Below are 27,444 nucleotides of genomic sequence, written 5' to 3'. Positions count from 1 at the left end.
TCTTTCGAGTCGACCTCGACTCCTTGTGCCGGTAGGGATGCCCGGTTTCAAGCCGTGTGACGCCTATCACCAACTGATGTCGGTTACCGATCACCACCGCCAGTGTCTCTACTGCCCCGGGGCCGACCATGATGACCAGTCGTGCCCCGACTGCCGGGCCTCGACCTCGAAGGCTAGGCAGGAGCGGTCCCGCAAGCTCCTCGAGATCCGGCAGTCGGCTCCGCGCCGCTCGAGGTTCTGGTCGAGGAGGAGGTCGAGGGACCGGTCGCGGAGCCGGAGTCAGCACCGCTCGTCGGGTTCGAAGTCCTCGCATTCAGGTAAGTCGAGGCACAGTAAGAAGAAGTCGAAGAAGCGACATCGCTCTTCTGACTCCCCTCGCAGGTCGCACGGCTCGGCTGAGGGTTCGGTCGGAGCCGCAGGAGTCGCATCTGGCCCCAAAGCCCTCCGGTCCCTGGGCCTAATGCGACTTCGGACGAGATTCGGAACTTCCTCGTGGCCATGAGGAGTCTCGTTCCGCCGTCGAGGCCTGCCGGCGTGCCTTCGGGCCCCGCAGGCCCCACTTGGAGGCCTAGTGAGCCGGCGGCTTCGGCGCCGTCGTCGACTTCGGTCCCAATGCCGCAGGTCCCCATGGAATCCAGGCCTGGATCCCGGTCTATGCCGGTTGACCTTACGACCCCTCCGCCGGCGCCGACTCCAATGGTGCCACCCCCGGCGCCGTCTTCAGACGACGCCGTCCCCAGCACCGATGGTTGAGCATTTCATCTACCACCCGGCTCCGTCATTTCTGCCTGTCTACCAGGAGACGGATGATGGGGACGACTGGGAGGAGTCTGAGGACCCTCTGGCACAGCAGTGCCAGTTAAGTCAGGACTGGGCAGACGAGCTGGTGGATGCCAGTGGTGTCGACACTTCGCCTGTCACTGGCTTCATCTCTCCTCCCTCGGTGGCTACGGAGGAAGGTGCAACTTATTCTGTGGTGCTGCGCAGGGCTGCCGAAGCCCTTCACCTGGAGCTCCCTGCAGTGGCCGTGAGGATTAACCTCCTCACTGAGGTGCTTCAACCGCCAGTAAGCTCTTCGGAGCCTCTACTGCAGTTCAATGAGGCACTCACTGACGTTCTGATGGGCACCTGGTCCAAGCCCTCCACAGTTACTCCTGTGGACGGGAACGTGGCCCGGCGCCACCGCCCTGCTCCGGGCGACCCCAGCTTTGTCAGTGCACCCCACCCCTGAGAGTCTGGTTATCCAGGCCTCTACGTCCCAGACTGCCTTCCCGTCCGCTCCTCTGGATCGGGTATCAAAAAGGTTGGAACAGTTTGGGAAGAAACTGTTTTCCTCCCTCAGTTTGGGGTTGCGGTCCATTAATACCGCGTGCCTTTTGGACCGTTACACCCACTCCTTGTGGGATACGGTGGCGGACGTGCTGCCCCAGTGTCCGGAGGAGGCCCGGACACGGCTCGCCCAGGCTCTGTCCGAGAGGCGGGATGCGGCACGGTACTCCATTCGATGTGGGCTTGACACCACGGACTCACTTGGTAGAGCGATTGCGACGACTGTGGCGATTCGTCGCCATGCCTGGCTGAGATCCACGATTTTCTCCGGTATGTATGTATTTAATGCTTGTTAAGCGCAGCTGTCACCCAAAAGGGTATCCTGGCGCTGAGACCGTGTCTAACCATCAGGAAGGTGTATTACATTGCTCTTGGGAACAGGTAGGTCTTAAGATCCCTTCTAAAGGAGAGCAGATCTTGACTACTCCTCAATGTCAGAGGTAGAGTATTTCATAGCGTGGCGGCTGTATAACTAAAAGCGCGGCCGCCCATCCTCACTCTATTAATCCTGGGAATCCTCACCAGGAACGCCGAGGAGGATCTCAAAGGTCTGGCAGCTTGATACCAAGAGAAAAGATTTTGGAGTGGAATTGGTCCTGGTCCATGCAGAGCCCTGAATACAAGGCATAACGCCTTGAAGGCAATCCTCTGCTGGACCGGCAGCCAGTGCAGATCGACTAGAGCTGCAGATGAAGAAGCAGAGCGCGGCCGAGATAGAGCCAATTTCGCAGCCATGTTCTGGATCCTCTGCAACTTTAGGATCAAGATCTTAGGAGCTCCCAAAAGTAGTGCGTTGCAGTAGTCTAACCTACTGAGAATAGAACTACGCACTATCTCTGCCCTGGCTCTCCGCGGGAATATTGGTAAAAGTTTACGTAGGGCACGAAGCAGACCCATGCAGGTCGCCGCAGTCTTATTTACGGACGCGTCCAGCTGTAAAATAGGTTCAAACAAGACTCCTAAATTACGAGCCGATTCTGCGGCTTCCACTGAGCCCGGAATAGAGGTTGGCCTAAAGTCATCCGGTAACACGCGAGGAAGATGGTCTACGGAACAATGGAGTACCTCCGTTTTCGATCCATTAAATTGAGTTAGCTCGCAACCATTCTGCTGTGGCCGACATGCAGCGGTGAAAGGTGTCCCTCGAGACTGTCTCAGCTCCCTCAAATGAAAAAATCAATTGAGTGTCATCGGCATAGTTGATGACTGATATGCCGAATGACTTGATCAGATCTATCAGGGGTCGAAGGTATTGATTAAAAAGAATCGGACTGATCGCTGACCCTTGGGGGACACCATGATTCACCTGTCGTATGGAGGATCGAAATGGTGGTAATGCCACAGCTTGCTGTCTGTTGCAGAGATAAGATGTTAACCAACTTAGAGCCAGACCGTTTACTCCCACGTTTTGAAGACGGCCCAAGAGAACCTCATGGTCCACCGTGTCGAACGCGGCCGACATGTCAAGCAGCACTAAAAATGCTGACTTACCCCTGTCGACACGCGTTCGAAGATCGTCCAACACGGTGACCAATGCGGTCTCAGTGCCGTGGGCCGGTCTGAAGCCAAATTGGGCTGCATCCAGACAGAAGTTAGTTTCCAGGAAGTTGGACAAGGCTCTCGTGACCCACCTCTCCAGAATTTTTATCGCGAATGGTAGAAGCGAGATGGGTCTATAATTAGCCGAGCATAAAGGGTCTAGAGAAGCCTTTTTTAGCAATGGTGTTACTATTGCCAGCTTCCAGCTGTCTGGAACTTGCGCTGTCGTCAATGTCTGACAGCAGATAGAATAGAGTGGAGGAAACAACTCCTCTTGAAATGCCTTCCAGATCTTATGAGGCATTGGATTGAGTGGTGAACCTGAGGATACGCCATTGGCCAAGGCACAGAATTCCTCAAGCGAGAAAATAGGAAAACAAGACATCTGAGAGGAGTCTACCTTGTTGTTATCCCATACGGGCGCCAAGTGGCCAGGGAAAGCCAAGGAGGAAGATAAAGACGGCACAGCCTGTCCAGATACTGAGAGTCCGTTCAAAATGGTCCTAATTTTCTCCTCAAACGCGAGGGCCAAAGAATCACAGAGTTCCTGAGAAGCTGGAATGGCTGGTACTGTGCCGGACGGATTAGAAAGGTTATTAACCAGCTTGAAAAGAGTCTGCGATTTATTAGAAGCCTTCGCCAAAGTGTCTTCTAAGAACTTAGCTTTAGCACTTTTTAGCTGGGACTTATATACCTGCAAGGCCACTTTATATGCTGCCCTATCCAGCTCCTTATATCCTCTCCTCCAGGTGCGCTCAGCCTGTTTACAGAGGAGCTTGTGCTGTCCAAGATCATCAGTGAACCAAGCATTGGCACCTCTAGATCTGTCCCTCACCCTTCGCAAAGGGGCCAATTCGTCCAGAGATGTCAGAATTTGCTGACAAAGGGCAGCATTGCTCTTGTCCACACTGTCTTCCACCAGAAAAGCCCTAGGCAGCAAAGTGGGTCGAATCGGCTCCCTTAGAAGGCGAGCCCATTGTCGATTAAACTTCGTGCCGCCCAGGTTGCTTAATTTTAGCACACTCATGGACATGCCCTTTGATGGCCGTTGCCTTTTTGGCGACAAAGCGGATAGTGCGCTGGAGCGCTTTAAGGACTCCAGGGCTACGGCCAAGTCCTTGGGCCTCTCAGCCCGCGCCCGCAAACCTTCACTTTTCGCCCCTTTCGTGGCCAAGGAAGGGGTGCCCCCGCACGTCCGTCTAGCCACAGGCTGCAGAACCAGCCTCAACGCGGTCGCGGGCGTGGGTTCCGCCGAGGCGGAGCAGGGAGACAAAGAGCCGGTCAGCCCACAGCATCTGCCTCAAAGCCTTCTTAGTCTGACCTTTCAGGCCCATTCCACGCCAGTGGGAGGCAGAGTTCGCCATCACCAGCTCCACTGGCGTACCATCACGTCCGAAGGGGCTACTCCCTCCCCTTTGAGGCGACCCCTCCAGCCATGCCACCGCAGTACCACCGCATGTCGGGGGATCACTTGCAACTTCTGCAGGAGGAAGTTATGGCCCTCTTGGCCAAGGGGGCCATCGAGCGCGTTCCTGGCCCAGAATTAGGTCGGGGTTGTTACTCCCACTACTTTTTGGTTCCCAAGAAGGGCAAAGGGGGCCTACGTCCTATCTTGGACCTCAGGAGCGTCAACGCCTTCCTCCCGAAGTTCAAGATTCTTACTTTAGCTCAGGTTCTGGCTGCCCTAGACCCTGGAGACTGGATGGTAGCGTTGGACTTGCAGGACACGTATTTCCACATCCCAGTCCTGCCGGCCCACCGGCGTTACCTGCGGTTCACGGTAGGCCACGAGCACTTTCAGTTTACTGTGCTTCCCTTCGGCCTCACCAGTGCCCCTCGGGTGTTCACGAAAGTGATGGCGGTGGTCGCAGCTCATCTGCGCAGATTAGGGTTTCCAGTCTTCCCCTAGCTCAACGACTGGTTGTTGAAGGCGGGCTCGCCCCAGGCAGTTGTTTCCCACCTCCAGACTACAGCCGACCTGCATTTGCTGGGGTTCTCTATCAATGTGCCGAAGTCGCATCTGAGTCCCTCCCAGAAGCTCCTTTTCATTGGAGCGGTTCTGGACTCGGCGCTGTTTCGGGTCTATCCTCCAGAACAGCGGGTTTGGGATATTCAGGCTCTGATTCTGATCTTTCAGCCTTTATCCCGAGTTTCGGTCAGGATGGTCCTGCGGCTGCTGGGTCTGATGGCCTCCTGCATCCTGCTGGTACATCACGCCAGGTGGCGGGTGCGGGCTCTGTATTGGGACCTGAAGTTCCAGTGGGCTCAACATCTGGGCAACCTGTCCGACCACGTCCTGATCTCGGAGGGCACTGCAAGACAGTTGCAGTGGTGGCTCACGGACCGCGATTGGGTCAGTGGCAGATCCCTCTCCCTACCCCAACCGGAGCAGGTAGTGGTGACGGATGCTTCCCTCCTGGGATGGGGGGCCACATGGGAGATGCGGAGATCAGAGGCCTCTGGTCTCCGGCGGAGTCCCGGCTCCAAATCAACCTATTGGAGCTGGATCCGGCTTGCACTGAAGGCATTCCTTCCCTCTGTACGGGGAAGTGTAGTGCAGGTGTTCACGGACAACAACACCGCCATGTGGTATTGCAACAAACAGGGCGGGGTGAGGTCGTGGACCCTTTGTCAGGAGGCTCTGCGCATCTGGACATGGCTGGAACATCAGGGCATCACCCTGGTGGTTCAACACCTGGCGGGCTCTCTGAATGCCAGGGCGGACGAACTCAGCCGCCGGTGCATGGTGGATCACGAGTGGCGTCTGAACTTGGACGTGGCGCAAGGTCTCTTTCAGCGATGGGGAGAGCCTTGGTTAGATCTATTTGCCACCGACGAGAACGCGCAGTGTCAGCAGTTCTGCGCGTTGGAGTTTCCAAGGCGGCACTCCCTCGGAGACACTTCATCACGAGTGGAGTTGCGGTCTGTTGTATGCCTTTCCGCCTATACCACTTCTGCCCAGAGTGCTGAAGATCAGGCGCGACCGGGCCAAGTCATCCTTGTAGCACCGGATTGGGTACGAAGATACTGGTATCCCGAGCTACTCAATCTGTCAATCGATCCCCCGATTCGACTGCCTCTTCAGGAGGACCTTCTGTCGCAGCAGCAGGGGCCGGTCCTCCACCCGAACCTGTCCAGCCTCCACCTCGATGCGTGGAGATTGAGCGGCGACAGTTGATGCCATTTGACTTGCCTCCTGAAGTCTGTGATGTCATTCTGGCAGCCAGGCATCCCTCCACTAAAATGGTATACGCCTGCAGGTGGAACAAATTTGTGGCATGGTGCACAGCAAAGGATGTGGATCCCCTTTCCGCCCCTCTTTCTGAGGTTCTCCTCTTTCTTCTCTCCCTGGCCCAGCTGGGCTCTGATCTGGGCACCCTCAAGGGATATCTTTCAGCTGTTTCTGCCTTCTTACAGCTTCCTGATCAGCCTTCTCTTTTCAAGTCCGCTGTTGTTGCTAGATTCTTCAAAGGCATTACTCACATGTTTCCTCCTGTCCCTTTTGTAATGCCTCAGTGGTACTTGAACCTGGTGTTAACCTATCTGATGTGGGCTCCTTTTGAGCCACTTCATAATTGTCCTCCGTCTTCTGACTCTTAAGACTGCTTTCCTGGTTGCCATCACCTCTGCCAGAAGAGTGAGTGAGCTCCAGGCTCTTTCTTCTAAACCTTCTTTCCTCTCTGTCCATCCGGACAAGGTTGTTCTCAGGACTCGTCCTTCCTTTCGCCCTAAGGTGGTTACTGCCTTTCACATCGGCCAGTCTGTTACATTGCCCACCTTCTTTCTGCCTCCGCATCCCTCGAAAGAGGAAGAGGCTCTACCGTCTGGACCCAAAACATGCGCTTCCTTCCTGGACCGCACGAAACAGTTCCGGGTGGAGGACCAACTCTTCGTTGGCTACGTGGGCGCTAAGAAGGGGCGGGCAGTGCACAAGTGAACCATCTCTCGGTGGGCCTGTTATTCCTTGGCTAAGAAGGAACCTCCTGTGGGGTTGAGGACCCATTCCACTCGGGCCCCAGTGACTACTACTGCTCTGGGACGGGGAGTCCCTCTGCAAGAGATTTGTCAAGCAGCAACGTGGGCCTCGCTGCACACGTCTGCTAAGCAGTACTGCCTGGACAGCCAAGTCCAGAGAGACTGCTTCTTTGGCCCTTCCGTTCTCCAGGAGTTCCTGGTGTGATCTTTGTTCGCAGACCCACCACCGGGGTTGGTATTGCTGGGGTATCTATTCTAAGGTAAGGAATCTAACTAACGTGTTTCTTTCAGATGAACAAGTTACTTACCTTCGGTAACGATGTATCTGTAAGAGACATTAGTTTGATTCCTTACCGCCCCACCCATCCTTCCCGTTCTGCAAACTGATATCTAGGGTTAGGGTCATCCCTTTCAGGGCCTTAGGTTCATGGCACCAGTGTCGGTTTCTTGCATGGCTCTGTGTTCCTGGCGCGGAAAGCTATGTTCAAGAACTGACGTCAACGCGCAAGGGCGGCGTGTAAGTACTCAGTCGACGTCATACCGGCGATCACGATGCCGACGACAGACGCGCAGTCGCAGACGACGCCTACCGACGCGCAAGGGTACTGCTGACGAAAAATCTTTCTGGATCCAGCCTGACGCCTGGGAATATTCTAAGGTATGGAATCTAACTAACTAATGTTTTGTACAGATATATCGTTACCGAAGGTAAGTAACTTGTTCGTTAAGCTGGTTAGTTTCTAGGATAGCTGTCTTATTACAAGATGCATTCTCCATTCACTATCCCCTCAATCTATCGAAAGGTGCCTCAAAGACATTCAAGCACATCCTTCTCAGAAAAAACACTGATGTCCTGTTTCTGGACCCCTCCCTCAACACCAAGCAAGGCGCCATAATCAATAACCTCATATTCTTCACTAGAAAAATAGCCAAATGGCGGTCTACCTTTTCCAAGCTACTATCCATATGCAGCCATAAAAATATCCCCTACGGAACAAGGATAACAACATCGCCCGCACCAAACCTCAGAGCCACCTTAAACATAACATCCTACAAAAATGGCACCGTTCTTATTCAAGCAGCTAACAAGGACCTAGAACTATTCGATAAATACTTTCCCACCCTAAAAAATCACACCATCTCCCCATCCAATGCTTCACAAGACCTTCCTCTACCCCTCACCACCTCTCCAGTAGATCAGAGTTCCTCTCACCTACCCAGATCCGACAAAAGAGGCCACAACAAATCACCTCCCTTAAATCTCTGATCACCTACACCCCCTAACGGAATCATCCCCAGAACCAACAACGCCCCTCCCGTCTTGTCCAATCTTGCCCCCTACATCCCCACACTCCACCACTTCCTCTATCCCCATCTCCATCACTCTCTGCCACAACCCTCTACAGACCGCTGATGTCACACACCACGACACAACCACCATATTGAATCAGATTATAACCCCCAGCCAGCACATGTCCTTCTCATTATCCTCCACCACCCCGCTCCCGCTCCCTGCCACACATTCCCACCACACTACCCACACAGACATCAAACCCCTCAGCAATACCACTCACAGCCTTCTCTGTCCACCAATCATGTATCCTCCTCCCTATCACACCTCTGAAGAAGACCCTCTCTTAACTCAGTCCTACCGAACATCCAGTGAACTTCAGAACGTTATACTCGATATCAAAAGCATCCTTCTCCTTGCTGAAAACTCTCTTTCCAAACTTACCCATCTTCAACACTCTCCTGCGCTATTCAACAATGTGTTAAAAACTATCCCCCTACCTCTGTCAAATCGACTCCTACGCACACGCAAACTCCCGATCTATCTAACGGAAATGGAAATCCACACCCTTCTACTACTGTATGAAAAGCCAACAAGCCCCATTAGTCTCGTAGATGATTCTCTCTACCCAACAGATCAGGAAATTCAAACCCTCTTATTGTCTTACGAATGTCCCGCTCACCTCATCGCCATTGAAGAAGAGTTCTCTATTCTCCCAGTCCCTATAAACCCAAACAGAACGTCCCAACCAAAACTCAGAGGAATAAACCGGAACAACCTCCAATCCGTACCCACCAATCATGAATATCACAAGCAATCCACAAAGAACTCTTCTAATCTGATCTCCTGCCTTCTCCTAAACTGCCGTTCAGCCTCAAAACATGCCTCGGACAACACCGACCTCACCCTGAACATGAAATCTGACATAATCATCCTCACGGAAACCTGGCTCAATGAAGCGTCCTCCCCATACCTAGACCTTTTAGTCCCCCCTAACTACAACATTATCAGACTTGACAGACCTCTCAAAAAGGGCGGAGGACTAGCCTGCAGTCATCGATCCAACATTACCATTTCGAAGTTTCACTCTGAACCCATGGACTCATGCGACTACCTTGGGATCTCTGTAATATCCTCAGATAACCACTCCCACAAGCTACATATCCTCTACCATCCCCCAGGCAAGAACGCAGTATTTACAGACCAACTTATGGAAATCATTACAACAAACTCTACCCCTCTCTCCAACGACATATTCCTCGGCGACTTCAATCTCCATTGGGAAAACCCCCATGACAAACCGGTCCACGCCCTCAAAACCTTCCTTGCAGACCATTCATTGATCCAAGCTATCTCAAAGCCCACACATGCTAAAGGTGCTACTCTTGACTGGCTCATCTCCAAACAAAACACAATTGAATCAATCCAGATCACCCCTTGTGACTGGTCTGACCATCACATCATCACCTTTAGTATTTCCTCCTCTACCTGGAAAACCTTCCCGCTACAAAACAAAAATAAACAATGGGTAAGAAACACAAAAAACCTTGACTGGAACACCCTAGCCTCTCACTGTTAAAAAGTTTTCATCCCACCCAACAACATATCTAACGTCAGTGACCTCACTGACCACTACAACTCCACAATGACCAAGATCTTTGACCAAGCTGCCCCACCTAAGCTCAAACGAATACCAGACAAAGATAAAAACCCCTGGTTTAACGGAGCCCTTAATGAGGAAAGACGCAAACTTAGATCATCAGAACGGAAATGGCGACAGCATCCCTCCCCTCTCCATCTCAAACTACTTCGGCAAGCTAGAAACTTCTATAACAAAAGTATTCTTCAATCCAACAAAGACTTCTTTAGATCAGAACTAGACCATGCCAAGAACAGACCAAAGAAACTCTTTGACATTCTAAAACAACAATCTAACAAATTGGCTAAATCCTCTCTCTTGACCGCAAAATCACAACTTAGCAGTGAAGAATTCTCATCCTTTTTCACAACAAAAACAAATTCCCTCCAACATGAGCTTAACATGGCCGCAGCGAATGCAACCACCCCAAAGCACTCTCCAGATGAAATCCCTGATCAACCAGAGTTACTTTTGCCTAAAAATAACTCGCACTGGTCCACTTTCAAACTTTACGACCCAATTGACATCACCAAAACATTAGCAACCACCAAACTCAACAACCACTTCAATGACCCAGCCCCTTCAAATTGCCTTCCCCACATCTACCGAGCCATCTCCCCTCTCTGGACCAAAATCATCAACGTCTCGTTATCGCAAGGGCACATACCGGACTGCCTAAAAACAGGCCAGGTCACCCCTATACTAAAGAAACCGACTGCGAACTGATCCGACCCCAACAACTTCCGACCTATAACTAACATTCCCATGCTAGCCAAGGTACTTGAAAAATTTGTTCAACAACTGAACCAACACATCATGGACTTCAACCTTCTGAACACCCACCAATCGGGTTTCAGGCCCGGCCATAGCTCTCCTTGCCCTTGACCGCAAAGAAACCTGTCTACTAGTCCTGCTTGACCTCTCCTCAGCCTTCGATACGGTCAATCATGAAAAAATTCTAAAAAGACTGGAAAATAGGATGGGTTTATCTGGCTCTGTCCTTCAATGGTTTAAATCCTTTCTGGAAAACAGAACACAATCTTTCATGGTGAACAAAAATCTTTCCTCTGGGTGTACCACAAGGCTCCACTCTATCCCCCACTCTATTCAACCTATACGTCGAACCGCTAACCGAACTTCTACAGCAGGCAAACATAGCCTACCACATGTACGCGGGCGACACTCCGCTTTACATCAAGATCTCCTCCATTGAAGACATAATATCGATGAACATGGCACACGAAAAGACCGTCCACTGGCTAACAACCAATTTCCTCAAGCTAAACTCACAAAAAACTGAATTTCTTCTAATCTCCCCTCCTAATAACTCCCAGTAGACAAAGGAATGGCTCACTGCACTAAACTGCACGCCAACTCTAGTGGACTCCACCAAATCACTTGGAATTACTCTAGATAAGAACCTTAACATGCAAACACACATCAACTTGCTTGCTAAAAATGCACGCTTTCACCTCAGCTATCTGAGGAAAATGAAACCTTTTATCGATAACCAGGACCTCAAAACCGCAGTTCAATCCCGTGTCATCTCAAGGCTGGAGTACAGATGCACCACCCTCGCGGGTCTGCCCAAAATCTCAGCCGCCCCATTAAAAGCTTGTCTCAACGCCGCAGCAAGACTGCTAACAGGATCCAGGAAATTTGACCACATATCGCCACACCTGAAAGCGCTCCACTGGCTTCCTTTTGAAGCTCGAATCCACCTAAAAATGGCATGCATCACTCACAAAGCGCTTCACCACAATACTCCCCAGTACCTATCCCAAAAACTGACCTTATCCGGAGGAATCAGACATTCAAGGAGTGCTGATAATTTACTCCTGAAACCCTCACGCTTTAGAAAGAAAAAAACCTCGGACAGAGCATTCTCTGGAGCAGCACCAAGAATATGGAACTCGCTTCCTCCCTACATCAGAAAAATCCCCTCTACTCTTCTATTCAAAAAAGAAGCAAAATCTTTCCTTATGTGTAAATTCCTCCCGTAAAGGATCTCTCGGACCTTTCCAGATATACACCCTAAAAACTTGCTCCTGTTGTCCTCCGACAGACACCTTCGCTGCTCCCGACCCTTGTGCTTAAAGTTGATTTTATGTTATGCTATTCTTCTTTGCAAATTGTTTTTATTCGTATGGTGTTTACAGTGTAAAGCGCTCTGATACCCTTCCCTGGGTCTGGTCCGCGCTATAGAAAACTCTAAAATAAATAAATAAATAAACAAGATAGAGGTTGGTGGAACAGAAGCGCTTTAGTAAAGTTAAGTGAAGAACAGGCTATGATCTGTAAAAAAGTAAGAAGTATGAATGGGAGCAGTACAAGTGTGTTGGATAGCAATGATTGGTTTATTGTAGGAGATTTGACTCATACACTTCATGGTTTGGAGAGCAGTGCAAGAGTTGGTTGTTCCTCTAGTTCTTTTAATGACAGGTAATGGCAGAAGAATTTCTATTCCAGGTACATCAAGAGAAGTTGTAGCCGACGTAGCCAGTGGTGGTGGTGATAGTATACTAAGGAGTAGTTGTAGAATAAGGACTGCACCTATTCGTTCAAGCGATTGTGGATTATTGATTTCACATATGCTGTGTAGTAGTCATTTCGTCTGCTAATTCTTTTGAGTTATTGTATTGGTTTTTTTTTTTGTTTATTGAAAAAAATGGGGGGCTGTAGTATGTGGGTCATGTGTAGCACTATACATACTGTTAGGCCTTTCTTAATAAATTTGTATTGAGTCTGTTCGAATTCAATGAGGTCATTGTGTGTAGATGTTCTAGAGTGTTGAGCTTTTCCACTCATTGACTGCCCTGCTGCCTTGGCGTTGCTCTGCTGTACAGAAATAAACTATCTTTGGAAACCTATCAAGAATTGTATCTTTTTCTGCTTCCACCTTACTACAATGATTCTTTTTGTCCTTTTATGCAAAAAATATAAGAAAGAAGTTAAGAAAAAAAAGGTTCCAAGCCTTAATGTAATAGCATCTTCTAAGTAGTTTGCTGTACGTTTAATTGTCTCTTGTATAATTTGTTGTGGAAAAGTAAAGAGAACATTGCCTACTAAAGGAAAGAGTGTATTAAAGCATTACTTAGGAACATACCCATAACCAGTATTCGTAGAGTAGTGACCTGGTGGTCCACCCACAGATTCACAGGACAGGACTCTCTGACCTAAGTATGTATGTTCAAGTGGGCTAAATATTTTTGCATAATTTATTTAGGTTGCATATTTCAGGTAGTTCCTTCTAGGAAGAGTGGAGCTTGCATATCTGATTGTTCATAATTTCTAGAGTGTAGAAGGGAAATTGCTTACTGACTTTGTCATCCTAGCTCTCCTTCATGGGAATCTTCAATGACTTGTTGCTCGATTTCTCAAGATTTGAGGAGAGCAAAGTGAGAGGGCTAGATATTAATCCTAAATTATAACTTTATTCAAGCCTTAGATAAACTGAATTTCAGCTGTTCAAGGCACAACCTTCTATGTTAGTTGGGTGAGACCTCAGCCATAAAGGTGAGGTGTGTTTTTCTTTGTTTTTGTCTGTATTGATTATTGCATCTTTATTCCATTTTTATTTATTAAAAAATGGACAAGATGAAATTGCGCAGCTTCTCATTGACTAGTTTTTATTTAAGATTTGTCCTAAAAAGTATAAAAAAATAAGATTGGCATCGACTGAAATTGGGCGTTTATTAGTATTGTCACTAGAGTAACCATAATGCACCCACGTTCACAATTCAAGCAAAACAATATGCATTGGCCATGCTTTATGGTGGAGCTTGGGCTGGTAACCTTAACAGACCACTAGGTTAGTTTTTTTATATCTCGTTCCCTGCAGTGAATTTTTCAGCTCATCTATTTATAGTTATTCTACCTGATGGTAATGTTTCCTGCTTGATGGTTTTAGCTCCAGTCTGCCGTTCTAAAGTGCACCAGTATTTGTAAGATTGCTTTTTTATGTGTAAAATTATAATTTACGTTCTTGTTAATCTGTGTTAGTCATCCTTGTTGTGCTATCTTCTCTCCTTTGCCTCCTCATCTGATTCGGTATGTTTGCAGCCACCATCCACTAAGTGTTGTGGAAATGCCATGAAATTACTGTTACCTGTTATGAGTATGTTTCACGAGTAGCATTTATATTTTTTACGTTTATGAAACAAACAATTGCTTTTCTATCTAGAGCACAGTTGGAGAATGAGAAAAAGAAAAGGGAAATAGCCGAAAAGGAAAAAGAAAGAATCGAACGTGAAAAAGATGAGTTAATTGAACGTCTCAGGCAAATTGAAGAGCAGACGTTGAAGGCTCAGAAAGGTAATCTTCAGAACCTATTTCAAATTGCTCTTAAACTTACAAAATCTATTACTTTTCCGATTTAGCCTCTTAGTCATTTTTTGAAGTTACTTTCCTGTGATTGTACTTCTGTTTGGTTTGAATATGTGGCATTCTACACAAGTGGATGTAATTTTTTTTATGAAAGAGCTGGTTATTAGTGACTGAATGGTTTCAGGTAGAGGAAATGGGGTGAGTGGAATGACACTTTGAGAGTACATTGCAAGTATTTGTACGCTGCGCATATTTACAATTTAAGGAATGGGGCTATTAGTAGTTTGCTCATAATTAGGCAATCATTGGTCAGGAGCAGAACCTGTGACTAGAAATCAGGTCTCTGGGTTTGCCACCTGGCAGCTAGGCTGAGCAAGGTACTGCTGTTTCTGAATATTGATATGATATGACAGAATAGTTCCAGCAAAGTGACCTATGAGATTCTGAAAGTGTTGAACCTGCAGCAGGGTTTTCTTTCTATACATCTGATCCATTGATAGCCCCTTTTCTTCTGGCTCTTATCTCTTATTTATAGTAATATGTCAGGATTAAATGTGCTAAATTAATAACAAAATAGTTGCAGAGAATTTATTCTAGATACTTTCAATGCTACTATAGTCGAGTTTGCTCCTGTCTAATTAGTTGTATGCGAGTATAGAGCATGGTTATGAAGAAATGATTTTTTTCACGTTTTGGAAAAAAAACTATTTGTTTGTTTCTGAAAAATTTAGAGCCTCCAGCAAACAAGTTATTTTCACATTAAGCTACATTTATTTAATTAGTTACTCATAACGTTGTGTTAAAAAGAAAACGACCATTGATATATCGTCGTCTGGGAATGACTACACAGAAAGATGTCTAAACAAGTGTGGGTAATTAATGTACACATGTAGCCCTTCTTGTTTCTGAAAAAAGAAATAAATCCTGTATTTTTACAAGCCAATTTTTATTGTATCTCTGGACATTACATGTGTAACAGTTGCAGTCATTTTAAGTTTGGTATTTACATTAATTTGTTGTACCTCTTGAGAGTTCTAGAATAAATCACTCTGGAACCATGTCAGGACCCCTTTTAGAGAGCCATGGGGCACGCAGGGGCTACTGGGCCCAACTGTGGTGGTTGAGGCCTTTTACTCCTAATTTCCTGGGGCTCAGTTTACTATGGATCTTGAGTAACTGGGCCAAGTTCCTCTTCTGCACTTTACTCGCAGGGTATGCATGTTCTCAGCAGTCTAGTGCTCCTTTGGAGGGGTCGGGGGAGGGAGGTGTGGATAAAAATTAGTAAACACAAGTGCACAACTCAAAATGTGTTCCGCATCAGCAGCAATAAATCATTGATATGATAAACTGCTATGAAAAAGGAGAAGTACTTTATTTCTTGCGCTACCCACACAAAGGAAGAAAATGACATTCATAAACAATTACACAGTCCTCCCTTGAGGTCTGGACCCTTGTGTCTCTCTGGTGGTTCCCTTCCCCACTTACTCCTTGCTTTAGCAATCGTGGTCATTCCCTATTCACAATTGATAACATCCAGGGATGCGCCACTAGAATGTAGAGTCTCAAAAGTCCACTACGACTCTGATTTGAAAGTCAGTAGTGTTCCAGTGCTCATGTGCTCAAATTTGCAGCAAGTTCCCCCGGGGCCGTCCGGCGTGAAACAAGCCTTACCTGCTCCTGCAGGTGGGAAGCGTTAGGAGTCCTAGGTGAGCCCAGTCCGCGGACACTCGCAGCGACTCCAGCCCATGTCAGGTGAGTCGACCACACTTTAAGTGGAAGCAGCCTTTCTCCCTCGTGGTAGCTCTTCTGCAGCGATCAGAGGTATCCTACGGCTTGTTCTGCTTGTCAAGAGTTTGTTTCCTCCTGATGGAGGGTGGAGGGAGAGGGTGCGGTTGGAAGCAAAGAACCAGTTCTGGGTCCTACGCCCCACACTTCGGTGACCGTGCTTCCACAGTCCTCACTTATCCAACAGGGTAGAACAGGTCGCAGTCCTTGGTGCTTCCAGTGACCCCTTCTGACACATTGGGTCACCACTTCTGACATTCACATGCTCCAGCCCAATAAACATGGCAAAGTTATCAGCGGTTACGGTACATGGTTTCAGCCCTTGCCTCACAGCAGTCTTTACCACTGTGGCCCCTCCTGCCATGAGGAGTTACTGTTCTACTCCGGCACGAGGCTTTCGCCCTTACCACATGAGTCTTTCACATGACTATCTTCACGGCGGCCCTCTCCTCGCACATGGGACCCGGCAACTCAGTCCTGCACATGGGCAATGACCCGATCGGTGCAGAAACCATTTCCTCACACCTCGCACAATACGTCCACTCGACAGAGCTCTCCTCTAGACCTAACTCCCACCAACGCTCACTCTTACTTTGAGGGCTCACCGGTTCTTGCTAGGAGGCAGGCGCTGGTGCTCCAGGCCACGTGGTCTTGAATTCCTTGGGTCATGTCCCGTCACCCAGCTGGGAGCCTAGCAGACCTTGGTCCCCAGTCCTGGTCACAGGCAGAAGTCTTTCAGAGCTTCCTCTCTTCACACAGCCCTTCTGACTGCTTGACAGAAGACACATGTTGGGGGCTCTGTAAGAAAACAGGCTTTTTGCAGGTGTTCCCCTACTTTTTGCCCCATTTGGACTACTAGATGCTGGTTTTCAACTCAAACAGTGCACTGAAGCCTACTAATCAGGCTCCAGTACCAGTGTTCCTACCCTAAAGCTGATACATGTGTATTGGCAACCCCAATTTGCAAGGACTTTAACCCCCTTATAAGTCCCTGGTAACTGGTACCAGTTGTACCCAGAGCAGGGGAGTTAATAGGGTCAAAGCAAAACCAAAGGGGATGATGGACGGAGTGTTGAACATTGCAAACACTCATCCCCAGTCAACTGATCTGGGTTTAATCCATCATCATTCTTTAGCTCACTCCGCCACCCCAGTTCAGACATGGCCATATGCAAATCAGTCTGACCCTGTGCCTCATGGGAACAGTCCAGCCCGAACTGCCAAGCCATGTCTTCCCTGGACCGGAAACCAGCATCCAGGGAACGGTTTCTGGCTAATTAGCAGTCACCAGCCAGGCTAGCTTGAATCCAGTGGCAAAGTGAACTCGGCAGTTCGGGCTGGACTGTTATAGCTGTGTCTGAACTGTTGTAGCAAAGTGAGCTAAAGAATGATGATGGATTCAACCAAGATCTGTGCCTGGGGGTGAGTGTTTGAAAAGTTTCAGCACTCCGTCCATCATCTCCTTGTGTTTGCTTTGTTCGCCATATAGGGTCACCAGGGCATGAAGCACTTGTTGTGCCACCCTGAGTGACCCAAACAAACTTTCAGCAGTCCTGCCATTGCAGACTGCAGGAGCAGTGCAAACTGCTCGAACTCTACTTCGCCCTCACCATGTGTGGCAGGGTTGAAGCACTATTTGAAATATGTGGCAGTCACTCCTAAGGAAGGCCTTCTGAGCCTAGGAGGCAGGGTTTTACTATATTAAAGGTATGGACATAGAAGGGGGATCTCTCTACCTTCACTCCATGTTTCACTATGCAGGCATGGGTCTCCCAAGATGGTACTGAGGGCTCCCCTTGTATTGTACCATCCACAGTCACCCATACACCCAGTGCATGTATACTGCATACATGAACTGCACAGTACTGTATCTTCCATGTAGTGCACCGCACATAGGCCCACATACATTCAGCACTTGTATTCAACATGCACGCTCTGCCCAATACTCTCTCCTTTATTTACTGTACCACTCAAAGGCACACATACACCCAGCACACACACTTATCCTACACACACTTCGCAGCACTACATCCTTTAGGTACTGTACCACTCTCTGGCACATGCACTTTCAGCACATGCATATGCCATGCATGCACTACTCAGTACTGCATTGTGCCGGTATGGCACCCTCCCCAGGCACACATACACACAGCACAGATCCGCCTTCTGAACAGCGCAGCCCGTCACACCATTCTGATGTAGCCATGGGTGGTGAGTTAAGCTCACAGTAATGGAACGTTTAAACGCAAGTGAACCTGTAGACCTCACTCAGTGACACAGGTTAATAAAAAGGACCTTTTCACTCCTACTGATCACTACACAGTATGCGGCCACCACCGTGCTCTTGCTGCTTAACTCCTGGCAAAAGCAGTAGCCTTCCACCACTATGAGGATAGCTCTTTGGCCACCCTCTCCCAGTTCAACAAGACCGTTATCCGTGAGACAGGCCTATGTCATGGTGCACACGATTGATCTGTGTTCTCCTATGACAACAATCCAGACATCAGTACAGATGGGCGCTCATGGCAGGGGTGTGCGTCCATTTCCATGTAGAGGACTTTTTCGTCCCTACAAACCTGATTTTGTTTAAAGCTCTCCATCATCTAGAGTTTTACAACATTTAAATTTGTGTTTTCATTGCCTACAATTGAATTAGGTTGTACAACATACCTGAATGGCTTTATATAATGAAAAGTCACTACATACCAGCTGAATGGTGTACAGATTAGGGGGTTATAATTATTCCTACTTGTTGTGCATGTTACCTTCATATATCCGCAGGAATACCATTGGTGCCACCTTTTTTTTCTTTTCTTTCCAGACTGAGTAAAGAAATTAATTCAGAACCCAAGGAAACGTTTGGATCCATGTGTAGCAAACTGGGTTTTTGTTTCAGTTGTCCTCCCTCGTTTTTGCCCCTTTTTAGCTGCTAGAGACTGAGTTTCGACTCTGGACAATGCGCCAACGCCTGCTAACCATACCTCAGTGCCAGTGCACCTTCCTTAAAAACAAAGTGACGTCTGATTGCTTCACAATTAGCCAAGCACTTTAGCCCCCTGTAAGTCCCTAGTAAATGGTACTTCAGTTACCCTAGGGCATGGGTACTAATGAGGGTACTTGAGGCTGCAGCATATTTATGCCACCTATAATGTCCAGTTCCATTGCTGGATTTTACAAGTGAGCAGGGAAGCCATCTAAAGGTGTGCACTGGGGACAGATCAAAATGAGTTTCCCAGTTACATAATGGCTTCACTGAAACCTATGGTGTTTGATATCAAACACTTCGTATTAATAAACCCACACTGATTTAATTGATGGGTTTATTAATACATGCACCCAGAGGGTACCTTAGAGGTACCCTGAACCCTACTAGTCCTCTTGTGTGCTGGCTTGACTGTTCCTGTCCAGCCTGGCACCGCAGACTAGTTTCTCAGCCCCTAGGAGGTGGGAGCCCCCTCTCAGAGGTCCGAAACAATGCCTGCTCTGGCAGGAGGTGTTTACACCTTCTCCAACAGAATGGCTAGTAAATTAGGATGTTAAGGCAGGAGCTTTAAAGAGCCCACCGCCTTTGATATGCCAGCCTGGCTTCCCCCAGACATGGGAGATTCCACCCCCTACCCTGAGGATCATTTGGCACCAGGACAACCAGGAAATTAGCTATGCAAGGAGGCATGTTGCACTTCCGGCTAGTCACATCCCTAAGGTGGGCAGCCTGAAGTGAACACAAAAGAGAGAATTCCACCATCTTGCCTGTGGTAGAATTTGAAACTCTGGGACAGGGTGATGCCCACTCCCCACCAAAAGTGGCCATCCAGGGGGTGTAGTAACCCCAGGGGTAAGTTGCCCATTGGCTCCTAATCTTAGCTCTTCTTAATACACCTAAATTGAATATTTAGGTGGTCCCCTGACACCAGGAAATCGGATTCAACTGGTGGGAACCGAGGAAGAAAGCAGGACTAAAGAGAGCGTGAACTGAAGACCTTCGCCAAAGATTGATGCCAAAACCTGCAAGGCTTCTTGCACTTCCACTATAGCTGGGACCGACTTTGCCAAGAGCTCTAAATACTCCCCAAAACCCTTGGAGGACAGACCAGCACCTCCACCACTGGGAAAGATCTCCCTTGGAGTAGAGGAGCTGCTCTCCTGCCTCTGCAGACACCGCAAAGCATCTGCCGGTTCACCTTTTTGCTACTTATCAGGCTCACCAAAGGAGCAGCGTGACAGGAGAATAGTCTTCATGATACAGAAGGTCATATCAGTCTCCTAGCCAAGTTTGGAGACACCAGGACCCCTAGTAGCCACCCAGCATCAAATTGGACGGAAAATTCATCCGGAGAACAGAGGAGTGCATCTCACCTCTAATGTCTTTTTCACTGAATGAATTTTCCGTCCAATTTGGTGAGGTAGCACACACGGATGAGATGACGAGCAGCAAGCGTTTAAAGTATTGGGACATTATTTTTCTTCGACAAAAATGGAGCCAAGGGGGTCAAAAGGCAGGTCGCCCCCCACTCATAACCATATACACAACAAGACCTGCCTTGAACAATAATTTTTGTTTTTATAAGCACAGTGAACACATCCTACTCAAAGGCCCTGGCACTTACAAAACCTATTTCGATTTGCACCATCTGTGCGGCACTATTTGCCAATCGCCAAATGGGTCTAGTGTCACTAGCTCTTGAAACTCCTGAGTGTCTAGGTGTATTTACAAAAGTGTTTCCCTGGTAATCTATTTCCCCAATGATATATGTGAAAAGAAAAGCTCGAAAGGACCCTGTAATATGGTACCTGTTCAAATACCACAAAGAGAGAAGTGCAAAAAAAGTGAGAAGGCTGGCAGTGCCTCACGGAAGTAACCCCAACGAGGATGTGCAGACAGGTACTCGCCTGCTACCTCACGTTCTCATCATAGGCAACTGCCTATGATGAGAAACCCATTGGACTTTTTGAGATGCCTGACATCACCGTGGCAATCAAAGTAATTGAGCACATTTTGAAATACTGTTCCAGTGGAACTGAAGTGTACTTATCAAAGGACGTGCTGTGCAATAAATTGGTCCCTCCAACATTTCAAGTTTAAATTTAAATCTCAGTGATCCATTTTTCTTGTCATCAGCCACTTTTCATGCATACAAACGGGTCCTCTGAGCAAGTAACGCAATGCTGGAGATCTGTGCACCATTACAAAGGAAAAGACAAAATCCAAAACGGTTGTTCTCCCTTGAAGGAGTAGGAACCATGCTTTGGAAACACCTGTTTCTGCAGCAAGATAACGTAGACTGTGTGCTTAACACCTGCCTTAAGCAGAGCCGTAACTACAGGCCTGGCTGGAGTGAGTGCTCCCCTGAGAACCTGCTGCTTGAAACTAAGGAACTCCTCACCTTCTGAGAATTTCTGTCAGCAGCACATAGAAGAATAAATTGCTCCAGAGTCCGCCTGACCTCCCCGCATTAGAGAAATTATTCCTTACCAGCATACTCCTGCATTGTTATGCCAAGAAAGGAAGAGCTTAAGTGGGACTAGTTTAGTTGTGTCTTGACTGGTACTTTTCTGTTGATCTGCCTGTGAAGGCTATCCTTCCCTTAGCCCACAGTTCAACTTTCTGCATCCCTGCAGCTGTGTAACCTACTGCTGCCTGGACAACATCTGCACATGCCTCACCTTCAAGACCAAATGTTGGAGCATGAGCAGTTCATTGTTAGGGATATGATACTTTTTTTTAGCTGTTCAACACCTGCATGGTGAACCAGGGACTGGCCTACAGCTTGTACAATCCTGCAGGGCCATTTATTTAGACTATACTCAGACTTTCGTCCTCTGAATGTGGCCACATTTGAAAGAAGACCGCATGGTCCAGCTTTTCTTGCTAAACATGCCCTGTAAGCATATGGAAACTCTTGCTGTACCATTGAAGATTCTGGAATGCGGCCTAGACATTGATTATCTACACTGCAAAGTCTTGAAAATGCAAATACTTGCTTTTTAATACACTTTGCAAAGGAAAGTTGCTGCCTTTAGCTAAAGTAATTTCCGCTGGTATAAGGTGAAATTGTTGATTAAAATCAACAGTTGCTTTTACATCTGTGTTGAAATTGGTTCACACAAGTCCTATACTTTAATAATACTGGCTGTAGTATACCGTTAGTGTGTTATTAGTTCTGTTTCTGAAATCCACCCACACCATCCCTCAAGAAAAGGCTACTTTGGCACTCCCAAAGGTCAATATCTAAAATGAAGTAATTCTGTAGGCTCACTGTAGTATCTGTTTCCTATGCTTCCATCTTCAGCATACAGTACTTGTCAGAATGTTTGACTATTGTAGCATTGTGTTTAACTGCAGTGACATCAGATTCCTTTTGTTTAGTAGCCATTGTATTCCAATTATGTGCTGCCTGACTTACTTCACCAATAAAGAACAAGTTTTGGTTACTGAAAAATAAAAAAATTAGTTTAAATAAAAGTTTAGCTTTTGGACCTGCATCACCTGTTTCTGAACTGTATCCCCCAGAGAGAAAGCGAAGATCTCTTGCTTTGTTGCAGGTGGACGACAGGGGAGAACCACTGCTTTTCAGGGGAAATAAAAAATAGGTGAGATGAGCTGTGTTTTGAAGTTTTCATGGGCAATGGAATCGGTCTCCAGAATTTGCTTCACAGGCATATTTCAAGAAAGGGCAGATTAAACATTCCATTTCTTGTATATCAAGCAGTAATACAAGAAACTTAATTCAGAATAATTTCATGCAACCTCCCCAGACTTTTAAAGTTTTTTGTTCTTATGCTGATTCAAAAATGGACATTAAGAGGGGAAGCGATGTGCTAGAGTCTTCAGGCCATACGTACATAGCTGTTAACTAAAGCACTCTGTGGATGAAAAGGCAGTGGATTAGGCATGATTTAAAAAATTTCAAAAAACACCAGACCAAATCTCCCAAGCATGGTTTTTAGGTCTCGTCTCGAAGGCTGCGCTTGCGCAGTCTCGATCCGAGATGACTTGGAGAAGAGGGGCTTGAACCCGCCCCTCTTCTCCCCTGTTCTCCATTGGCTGGCCTCTTGAATGCTGGCCAGCCATTGGAGAAGAGGTCCGTCATTCCGATTAGGCCCCGTCCTTTTCGGATCGGGGGCGTGTTTTTTTCAAGAAGTCTAATTATCTCCTCCAGCCAATGGCAAGAGGAGATAAAAGCAAAACACGCCCCCGAATCCGAAAACGCCACTGCGTTTCTCCGAGGCATTTCTGCTCTGCCTCGGAGAAAGGCAGTGGTGTGCTTGCCTTTTGCTCTGCCTTGTTTTTGCCTTTATCTGTTTTACTTCTAAGAACTTCCTTTTCACGCCCAAAGGTAAAGCTGCTCCGACGCCTCTCGCTCTCAATGTTGCCAGGTAAATCTGGGAGTAGCTAAACCAGTCCGCTGTCCCCCTCTGCATTCTGAGCCTCGTAGTCTTTGTTCAATAATGAGCTTAACAAGGCTACAGGTTCCTGACAATAAAAATAGTCGGACTGAATGAGCGGTTCGTTGGAAATAGCTGAGAAGCGCGAGAGCTCGGCGCCAGTTATTTTCACATGCTGGAGGGGCGTTTAATCCCTTTCGAGCTGATAAAATTGACAAACTGGGTGGATAAATGCAAGGGGGCCGCAGGTGTCCCAGCAGGGGCCTAGACAGAGCTCTATGAACGCGGCAGGCTCGTCCTTGAATGCCCCCAGTGGAGACCAGCCTTCACGGGACCCCCGCGCCCTCCCCCGCTGCATGACAATGGCTTCCTGCGCAGCCCTTAACAAGCCAAATGTCTGCATTTAAACACGTACATTTCAAACGTTTCCGGCAGGGAATATTGGGGGTTGCAGCTTTGGAAATGTTTCAGAATTGTAGATAAGTGGGGTGGGGTTTATTTGTTGGCAAAATTGCAGTAAAATTAGTGGCCCAGTCTGGCGATCTCCCAAGATTTGCTATTGGTTGGTCATACACAGTTTGTGAAAGAGATAAGATTCCAGCGAGTACACTGCTTGTTGTGTACTTTGGAGAGCTAGCTCATATGACCAGGGTCTCCTCACTTGACCGCACGGTGTTATCCTCTGCAAATTAATTTGTGACCGTTTGTTACACTCGAACTGGACAATGGATGTTGGGGGTGCAGCTGCGCACGCCGCCCCCGCAGTATTACTGCCGCCGCCGGGCTCTATTTAGCAGTTTATATAACTCGTGATTTTAAGCACAAGTGACATGCCCTGTAAATGCCTGCACGCGTACTGCTCCCGCTCATCGATCTTAAAGTCTGCAGAGCAAAGCTGTGTACAAACTAAAAGCAAGCGCTATAATTAAACAAGCATTTACAATGCAACGGTCTCGGCATTGTTAAAGTTAGAGCTATTGGCATTGCTCATGACAATGCCGTTTCTTTAAATGTTTTAAAAACAAAAACATAAACAAAAATAATGTCATGAGCAATGCCAATAGCTCTAATTTTACCAATGCCGAGACCATTGCATTGTAAATGCTTGTTATTTGTAGTGGTCTACATTGGGTCCGGCGACTTTAGCATATGGCTTCCCTTAGGCTGCATTTGAAAAGGCTGTAATAGCCCTAATATGCAGCCACAGGGGAAGCACAGAGTAGGGGCCTTTGTCTGTTGATCATTGCTCGGCCCTGATTCAGAACCTGTGCAATGTTATTTAAGGCAAAACCACAAACCCCCTAGAATTAAGAAATTTGGGTGCACTTTGTTTACATTTCTTTTTTTTTCCCTGCTAATTTAAAAAGGCCCAGCCCTGCACTTCATGTTATCGCACTGCTTCTGTGGTGGTAACCTTTCCTCATTTATTCTGTCCTAAGATTATTGGGCAGTCCAGGCTACTCCGAAGAATTTCTCAGCCATTGACTCCTGTACTGAGCTCTGGTGAAGATTCTGTTACAGGGGTCTAGCAAAAATCTTTATCTTGCTCATCTGCTTAATACAAGATATGTTTTTGTTACATCACCTAAACACTTGCAAAATTCACCTTGCAGTCAAACTGGATCTGGCGTAAGAATCCTTCTACATGGCAAATTAGTTTATCAAAAGGTATGCTGTGTCCTTATACCGTTATTCCCTCGGGTCAAGTGTGTTGCTGTCTCAGTACCTGAACAGTATACTGGCCAAGCCGATGGGGTAATTCTTTTGGACTGCTGCGCTAATGTGACTTAAGACTTCCTTTGTGGAAAACTTCTTTCCTGGTAGCTATAACAGCGACCAGATGTTTGTGACCTTCAAGCTCTTTGTGCCTCTGGACTTTTTTTTTGGATGATAAATGGCTCTGCGTACTCATCCTGCTCTCATTCTAAAGGTATTGTCGTAATTCCATCTGAATGAGCAGATTATTCTTTAGAGGACTTTCTCCTATCCATATGCCTCCTTGACTGAGGAGATCACAGTCTGGTTGCACTTTGTGCTTTTATCTTGATAGAACCAGGCACTTACCCTCTACTTGCCAACTTTTTGTGATTAGAAGGCTGTGCCATACATACATGGCAACATTTGGAAGGCAGAGAAAGGGAACATTTGAAAAACAAATCTAGAGAATTTATTTTCTCCAAACACTTGAATTGAATAGGAAGAAATGTCTGTGGGTGAAAACTAAAATGAAGCAATTTCGCCTCTGAAAATTAGAAATCTTCCGTTCGAATCACGTGTGTTGGTATGCATACATTGCTGCCGGCTTGGTGTTACTATGGCCGTCATGCATGATAAATATAATGTAACGCATCTTCCATTGCAAACCTTTTAATTCGGTCCAGTCAGTGTCTGGGTACACGTTATATTGGCTTAAGGCATTCTCATAGCGCGTACCTGTCAAGCAATAACATACCATGAGACTACGATGTCTACATCCTTGCTGTCTTCATTGTACCAGCATTGCTTGACACTCTGACTGATTCTGGTCTTCTTAAAATCTGAGCCCTGCATTTTTGACCTGGTTACGTAAAATGTATCTAAGAACTGCTATGCATTGATTTGTGCAGGTGCTAAGGGATTTTAGTCCTTGAAATCAAGGTTCTGACCCTTTTCTACTCCCCAGGCATATTATTTGTGAGTATATTTTTCGTTGAGTAGTGATATAAAAGTGTATCTGTGTTTGGGAGATTTTCCCATCCGCATTGTAGTTACTTTTAGTTTGAAGGTATTGTAGTACAGTTCTGAAGATGGTACTCTGAATAATGCCTTTTTCGGTGTTGCTGAGTCACTGAGGTTTCAGTCGCCGTTTAAATTAAAGATAATGTATTGCTGCATGCTCTCCTAATGATTTGAATGTTTTAAATGCTATCTATCAAATTGTCTATGTCAAGTCTGCTAAGCAACCTAAGTTGCAATTGGGTTGTTAGTCCGATAATGGAGATTCATTTTAAGTTGTGTACAACATAATATATGAAACTAATGTGCACCCTTTATATATTGAGCAGAGTTGGAAGAACAGACACGGAAAGCAATTGAACTCGATCAGGAACGGAAACGAGCAAAAGAGGAGGCAGAACGTTTAGAAAAAGAGCGCCGAGCAGCAGAAGAAGCCAAAGCTGCATTAGCAAAACAGGCTGCAGATCAGATGAAAAACCAAGAGCAGCTGGTAAGAGGATTACATCTAGATAACCATTCCATACTGCAGCAAAGAAGGATTTCAGTTGCTGTTTTGCTAGCGCCTGAGATACTAATATGCATATTTATCACCAAGTGCCATGGTACATCCCCCAAAATACTTCAAATGTGTGCATCATTGGTAGTTTGGAGTCTAGGAAGGGAGAGAATGTTTCCAAAATAACATGGATTCAGTACATGCAATTTCAAGAATAAATTCATACAAAAATCAAACATCTGTTTGTTTTTTAGCTTTTTGGTACTTTTCAAGGAGATAAAATAAACAGTAGTTTTGGTGTGCATAACTGAAATCTAGATACGTACTGGTGAATGTATTACATGCACATTTTCACTCTGTCGATCTTTATCAATTGATCGGACTGAATGTTGTGTTCAGCCAGTCAGAAGGCTTACAGTTTGAGTGATGGCTTCTGCTACTTGCCTCCATTACGGGCCTTCTGAAGCTTTATTGAATGACAGTCGGGGCCTATACAGTGAAAAAGCAAAAATGAAAGAATATTATGGTAAATGTTTAAAAACATGCTAGCTTGGAAATCACAATTTCTCTAAACATTGATTTGAAAATAAGATGAATCACCTAGTGTATCCATAATATCTAGTCTCAAAGTTTTACTGTGTCCGAGGGGAACGATAGAAGTGTGCAATAGCTTGCTTGTTTGCCAGCGTCACTCCTGAAAAGATCTGCCCCAAAGCACTTTATATGAGTGCAAGCCCAATTAGTTTTGGAAGAAGGCCCCATAAATGGAAGAATTCAGGAGATGTCTATGCACCCACACAAGGTTGACTGTAAGGCCGGACCTCCGCACACAGCACTGTCCTCCGTTACAGATTCCCATCCCTAGAGCATTGAATTTTGCAATCTGGCATCAAACTCTAATACTTCCGTTTACCAAGACAAGCTCAAGCAGATACATGAGGATGCTGGAAAGCCTACAACAAG

General features: G+C 46.9%; 1 protein-coding gene across 1 annotated transcript in view; it reads left to right on the top strand.

The window, feature by feature from the left end:
- RDX (radixin) overlaps positions 1-27,444 on the top strand; it is a 573,297-nt gene that overhangs the window by 342,416 nt on the left and 203,437 nt on the right. Inside the window, exons 10-11 of the mRNA XM_085621534.1 lie at positions 13,957-14,087; positions 26,315-26,475. Coding sequence (XP_085477660.1) covers positions 13,957-14,087; positions 26,315-26,475 — 292 coding nt within the window. The remainder of the gene's footprint in view (positions 1-13,956; positions 14,088-26,314; positions 26,476-27,444) is intronic.

This window comes from Triturus cristatus, chromosome 8 (assembly GCF_964204655.1).
Source record: "Triturus cristatus chromosome 8, aTriCri1.1, whole genome shotgun sequence".
Taxonomy (NCBI): Eukaryota; Metazoa; Chordata; class Amphibia; order Caudata; family Salamandridae; genus Triturus; species Triturus cristatus.
Note: the sequence above shows the minus strand (reverse complement) of the source record. Positions and strands in the feature narration are given on the sequence as shown.